This window comes from Melanostigma gelatinosum (assembly GCF_949748355.1).
Source record: "Melanostigma gelatinosum genome assembly, chromosome: 19".
Classification (NCBI taxonomy): Eukaryota; Metazoa; Chordata; class Actinopteri; order Perciformes; family Zoarcidae; genus Melanostigma; species Melanostigma gelatinosum.
Genome location: NC_136652.1, coordinates 17,908,232 through 17,915,336, shown reverse-complemented (window position 1 = coordinate 17,915,336; position 7,105 = coordinate 17,908,232). Strand labels below are relative to the sequence as shown.

General features: G+C 51.7%; 1 protein-coding gene across 1 annotated transcript; it reads left to right on the top strand.

The window, feature by feature from the left end:
* Positions 1-763: 763 nt before the first annotated feature.
* On the top strand, positions 764-6,716 carry LOC306793564 (uncharacterized protein; the record flags this gene model as incomplete). Its single annotated transcript, XM_079291217.1, has 3 exons — positions 764-803; positions 952-2,880; positions 6,562-6,716. The coding sequence occupies exons 2-3, from the start codon at positions 1,140-1,142 to the stop codon at positions 6,714-6,716; spliced, it is 1,896 nt and encodes a 631-aa protein (XP_079147343.1). The 5' UTR covers positions 764-803; positions 952-1,139.
* Positions 6,717-7,105: the final 389 nt, after the last annotated feature.

The window sequence follows — 7,105 nt, the reverse complement described above, 5'->3', positions numbered from 1 at the left end:
CCTGGGGATGCCCTCACCGCCAGGACGCGCCCATGCCCACGGCCAGTGAGGGGAGTCGCCCATGCGGTTTGATTACAGGATGCTGGGCCACTCACGAGGACCACATGCCCCTCACCCCTGTCAAAGTCAACGGCCGCGACGCCTCAGCGATGGTGGACTCCGGGAGCGCCATTACATTGGTGAGACCCACGTATGCTCAGTACCCGCTCCTAACAGGCACCCGAGCGGTCACGTGCATCCATGGGGAGACCCGCGAATACCCCACCACCGCCCTAGAGATCTACACGACGAGGGGTAGATACATCGGCACTGCAGGAGTCGTGGAAGGACTCCCCGTAGAGGTGCTCGTCGGCCGAGACCTGCCCGTGTTCCAGGAGCTTTGGCGCAGCCTGGTGGTGAAACAAGGTACGACCCCTCCCCGAAAGTACAAAAAGAAAGCCATCTGTGGGCTGGGGGAGGAGATCTCCACCTCTCCCCTATCGGAAGGAGTCGCCAGTGCCGTGGCCCGGGCGTTGGTGGAGGCCACCCATCCCAACCCCGAGGACGTCTATGCCACAGCCATCGAGAACGACGGACCCTCCAGCCCCAGTGAGCCCGAAGGAGAGGCGCCGCCCATCCCCGAGGAAGCAGATACCCCCTCCCTCGACGAAGAGGAGCTGGCCGGGCTGTTTCCCCAGGACCCGGAGGAGCCCATCTTACCCGGGCCCCTCACCGGGAGGTTTGGGACGGCCCAGTTGGAGGACCCCAACCTAGCCAACGCCCTTCGGCAGGTGGCCGCCGTAGACGGACGACCACTGGACGGGGTAAGAGACCTCCCTCCCACACATTTCGCCATATATAACGGGCTCCTATACCAGGTAGTAATGAGGGACGGGGCCCCCCTCAGGTTGTTACTGGTGCCACGTCCTTTTATACCCTCTGTCCTACAGTTAGCCCACTCCCATCTCCTAGGTGCCCATCTAGGAGTGGAGAAAACCCTGGAAAGGGTGAGGGCCAGGTTCCACTGGCCCGGAATAAAAAAGGCCATCGAAGATTACTGCCGGAGCTGCCCCGAATGTCAACAAGTGGCCCCACAACCCCATCACAGAAACCCGCTGGTGCCCCTGCCGATCATCACCGTCCCCTTCAGCAGGATCGGGATGGACCTAGTGGGGCCCCTACCCAAGACCAACAGGGGACACAGGTACATCCTGGTTATTGTTGATTACGCCACCCGGTATCCCGAAGCCATCCCCCTACGCTCCATGGCCACCAAGGGCATAGCCAGGGAGCTTGTGATGTTGTTTTCCAGGGTCGGAATACCGGAGGAGATTCTCACCGACCAAGGGACCCCGTTCATGTCTAGGATCATGAAGGACCTGTGTGGCATGCTGAAGGTGACACAACTGAGGACGTCGGTGTATCACCCCCAAACGGACGGCCTAGTAGAGAGATTCAACCAGACACTGAAAAAAATGCTGAAAAAGACCATGGACCAGGACGGTAAGAATTGGGACCAACTGCTGCCATTCCTTATGTTCTCCATTAGAGAGGTGCCCCAGGCGTCTACAGGATTCTCGCCCTTCGAGCTCCTGTACGGTCGACGACCCCGGGGACTACTCGACCTGGCCAAGGAAGCCTGGGAACACCAACCCTCCCCCTACCGCACCATGGTGGACCACGTCGAGGAGATGAGGGTGAGGATGGCATCACTCTGGCCCATAGTCCGAGAACACATGGCCGAGGCACAGGCGGCCCAAGCCCGCGTGTACAACCGGGGAACACAACCCCGAGTGTTTAACCCAGGGGATCGGGTGTTGGTCCTGGTGCCCACGGCGGAATGTAAGTTTTTAGCCCGATGGAGGGGACCGTATGAAATTATGGAAAGATTGGGGCCGGTAAACTACCGAGTCAGGCAACCAGGTCGAAGGCACCCGACGAAGATCTATCATGTTAACCTTCTCAAGAAATGGGTGAGTAGGGATGCCATGCTCTGTTTCTCTCTCTCTACAACCCCAGGAAAAACGGAGCCCGTCGAGGTACCCGTGGGAGAAGAGTTGACCCCCCGGCAGAAGCAGGACGTCCGGGAAATGGTGGATCGGTTCCGAGACGTGTTCTCCCCGGACCCCGGATACACCACACTGGTGCAACACCGGATAATCACCGAGCCCGGGAAGAAGGTAAAACTAAGGCCGTACCGCATCCCCGAAGCCCGCCGGGGGGCGATAGAGAGAGAGGTACAGAGTATGCTGGAGGCCGACATCATCGAACCCTCGACTAGCGAGTGGTGCAGCCCTATAGTGTTGGTTCCGAAACCAGATGGCTCAGTCAGATTCTGCAATGATTTTAGACAGCTCAACGCCATCTCAAAATTTGATGCCTACCCGATGCCCAGGGTGGACGAAATGATAGAGCGCATCGGGAGGGCCAGATACATAACCACCCTCGACTTGACTAAAGGCTACTGGCAAGTGGCAGTGGCCCCCGAAGACAGGGAAAAAACGGCCTTCACTACTCCCATGGGCCTGTACCACTATAAGAGGCTGCCGTTCGGTCTCCACGGAGCCCCCCCCACGTACCAGAGACTGATGGACCAGGTACTTCGTCCCCATCGAGAATACGCGGCAGCCTATCTGGACGACATCGTCGTACACGGGGAGGAATGGGGGGCTCACCTCCAAAGACTGGACGCAGTCCTGAAAGCTCTGCGAGGGGCGGGGCTGACAGCCAACCCCAAGAAATGTCGCCTCGGCCTCCGGGAAGCTGACTACCTGGGGTACACCATCGGCCGCGGCTGCGTCAAGCCCCAGGTAGGAAAAGTCGACGCGATCCGGGAGTGGCCCCGCCCCCGCACAAAGAAACAGGTACGAGCCTTTATTGGGCTAGCTAGCTACTACCGACGTTTTGTTCCCCAGTTCTCTGCCCTTGCAGCGCCCCTGACGGACCTAACCAAAAACCGGCTGCCAGATCGGATCGTCTGGACGGCAGAGACCGAGGACGCCTTCGAGAAGCTGAAGGAAGCACTGTGTTCCGAACCAGTGCTGGTGACCCCGGACTTTACCCAACCGTTGGTGGTACAGACGGATGCCTCCGAGACCGGGGTGGGTGCCGTCCTGTCCCAGCTGAGGGATGGAGAGGAGCACCCAATCACGTACGTAAGCAGAAAACTATTACCTAGAGAAACAAAATACGCCACGGTCGAGAAGGAATGTTTGGCCATCAAATGGGCTCTGGGGGAACTGAAGTACTATCTGCTGGGACGGCACTTTACCCTGGTCACGGACCACGCCCCCTGGTATGGATGTCCCGAGCGAAAGACAATAACGCCAGGGTCACCCGCTGGTTTTTATCCCTTCAGCCGTATGCTTTCTCTGTTGTCCACAGATCCGGGGCCGCTCATGGAAACGCGGACGCCCTGTCAAGACGGGACGCCCTAGGTTCCTGGAGCAGTCCTCCCCCCAGGTCGGATTTAAGGGGGGGGGTATGTGGCAGCCGGAGGGGCAACCCCAGAGGGGCAGTGATAGAGGGACGATATTGCCTGACATGGAGGCGGAGCCCCCATGTCAGGGAAGGGAAAAGAGCGCCAAACCACCATCAGCCCAACAAGCAACACCTGAGGAGGAGAGACGAGGGAGCGACCACACCCTATCAGAGGAGGAGGAGGGGACTACAAAAGGGCCCAGGCAACAGGAAACCGGGAGAGAGTAGGAGTAGAAGAGGAAGCAGAAGAAGTAGCTAATCAGAGAAACCCTTGGAGAAGACTGCCTTACCCCTGGATCACCCTGGAACGTCTGACTACCCGCCCGGCTCACGACCCCTGCCTGTCCGACTACCCTGCTCCTGCCCGCGCCCTGGACCGTCTGAGGAATACCCGTTGTGCACCGACCCGTGGAATTGGACCCCGACCCTCCCTCTGGAAAGCGGACATTGTGTTCTTGAGTGTCTATCCTACCTCTTTCCCCTCTCTACCTTCAGTAAAAACCTCACTTGAACCGTTTATCTGCCGACTGGTTGTGTTTATTGGTCAGTGTTGTCGTGAAACCCCCTGTCCACCCCGGGGGCTGTCACAATATATATATATATATAGAGATACACGTATACACACACACATATATATATACACACACACACACACATATGTATACACGTACACACACACACATATATATATATATATATATATATGTGTGTGTGTGTACGTGTATATATATACATATATATATATATATATATATATATATTCAGATTAATCGACTGATCAACTCCTTGTTTCAGCTCAACAGTTACGGTAAATAGTTCGATTCGATGAGACAGACAGCCACCTCACTTCGGACAAATAAATACTTGATTCGTAAAAGGAAATCTAAATAACTACACTATTCATTGGAACAACAGCCGGGGCATGAACTACATTACTTCAGCTACTAAGCATGGGACTCATTTGCACTTTAAAGCTCCCTGCAGCGTATTGTTGCACTCTGCAAGTCAATTACGAGTCTGCAAAAGGAACAAATAACATTTCTGCATAATCTGTGTGGAGAAAACACATGCACATGTATATCGTGTACATGTGCTGAGCCCCAAAAACTGTAACTGTGATTTCTATCTTCCGACTTGCAACACTGTTATCTGCCCCCTTAAAGAAAACAATTGTATGACATTTTGTCAACATTTTGAGTATAAATAGGCTTTTCATCGAGTACAGAGAAGTCTGCACTGTCTCTTATGTAATACAGAATACACTTTGAAGACAGGAGCTAACAGGGTTTACCGTGTACGTCCAGTGAGAGATGATTAAACAGCGTTCTAGAAATCATTATTAAACTAATTGTGTTTGGAGTAATTATGTGCATTCGTGGTTTTGGAAGCGGCATATCACAAACAAAAATCAATCAAACAAGCATCTCACATAACCCAAGTCAGAAAGGCTTATGAATTGCCCCATCTTATATGCATGTGCAACAATCTACAGCTGTGATGACCACAAAGGAGATTTCTCTTTACTTGTTTCCCATCAATTAGACAGCGTTGGTATCGTGAGAAAGAGACAGAGAGGTCGTTTCATCTCACCGTACAATCAATGAAACACGATCCGTTCCCACAGCACTGAGGACGCACACAGACAAGCACCCACCCACGCAAACACACACACAAACACAACAACGCTTATCAAAGTGGATGCTGCCTGGTAACCATGCCAGCAGACACACACACACACACACACACACACACACACACACACACACACACACACAGAGGGATGAGGCGGAATGTAAGAGTACAGGAGGTTGACATCAAAGTATGATCTCCATCACTATCCCACAACTTCACTGACACAACCCTGGTGCAGCAGCTTCCTTTGTTCTGCACAAGTTCATCAGTTAAATGATAAGCATGGTCTATTTCCGTCAAATCTTCCTAATGCCACATCTCCACTGCATGGCACGGCACTTCTGCACTCAGCTCGCTCTTTTGTTTTTTTCACGAGCTTGAGTTTTTGGTACCACCTCGGCCGAGGGTCCAAGCGAGCTGAGCCGATACCAGAAGGTGGAGTTGTTCAAATCAAAGGGTTCAGCGAGTGTCGCGTTGAAGATGATGTCACACCGAGGGGGCACTGTCTGTGAAACTAAATCGAGGAAAGTAGGTGGTGCCGAAAGTGAGCTGGGGTCGAGTCGAGACGATCTGAACCATGCAGTGGAATTGAGGCTCATCATCCGTGAGTGCTTTGGCAGCGACAGCATGAGAAAACGAGAGATAACGAGAGCGAAAGCAAACAAATGGGCTCGTTAGCCTGATAAAAACAGTGGTGCTGCACAGAACCCCAAAACAAGACACATTTCTTTCTCTTCTTTGTCCCAGACAAGCTTGCTAAATGATCCAAAATTGCTCCCGGGCATCAGGGGAGCAGTCTAATCTGATCCGGAGGAAACGTTCACCCAGAGTCACTGCTGCTCAGAGGAGATTTTCCAAGAGATTTTAAACTGGAGTTTCACTTCCTCTTCCAGCAAGAGACACGTAAATATTTCACCAGCCACGTTTAATAAAAAATGAACATTTGCCTCTATTGTGTGCTTGTTATTCATTTGGATCTATTTTACTTTGCCAGTCTATTGATTTCATTAAACATGCCATTTTGGAATACAAATGAAATGAAATGAGATTAAAAATCTTGTCAAACAACACACAACATCACCACCACCACCAGCTTTCTCCCACAAGCCTCCACAAATGGATCAATAAGAGAGCGAACACGAACACGAACACACACACACACACACACACACACAAGAATATTGATCCCTGGCTAATTATTTCTTTGAACATAGAGCAGAAACACACACAGAGAGGTGTTCTCCAGAAACAGCTCCATCGTGCACCAGTCAATTAGAAAACAAGGACATAGACACAAAAAAAGACTGAAACACACACACACACACACACACACACACACACACACACACACACACACACACACACACACACACACACACACACACACACACACACACACACACACACACACACACACACACACACACACACCTTCTCCAAGAATGAACCCATTATGTCCTGATCAATCAGGGGAAACAACAAAGCTGATCACTTCTATTGACGCCGATGACAGCGTCAATCACTTTGCCAGCGCTTCTCACCAGCCGCAGCCAGATGAAGCTTGTGACTTTGTATCACCTGAAGCCGGCTTCTTCTCCCCTGAGAAGAGATTACCGGTGCGATGAGTCTCCACGTGACAAGAGCACCGATGCTGAGATCTGAGTGAGCGAGTGTCGAGCTACAGCGAGAGCAGGGATACTTTCTGCTCTTCCAAGTGAGAACAAAGACGTGTTCGCTGCAAATATAACACAGTCGTTCCAGAGGACTCTTACAGGAAACACAACCTGCTTCTGGTTTACTGCCAGCTTGTTATGTTGCTGAGGAGAGACAGCCCCAGGTGTATAAGGGTAACATTTTAACAGATATCACCATGAGACTAAAGTCAGTTTACTGAACTTCTATGTTAAAATAAGCAAATGAGGCATTATCTAATGCTATTTTTTGCTGAATTTAGAAGACAAACTGAATTTAATAGACAAAATGTCGTAAAATAAACTGTATTTTGGATGTTTTC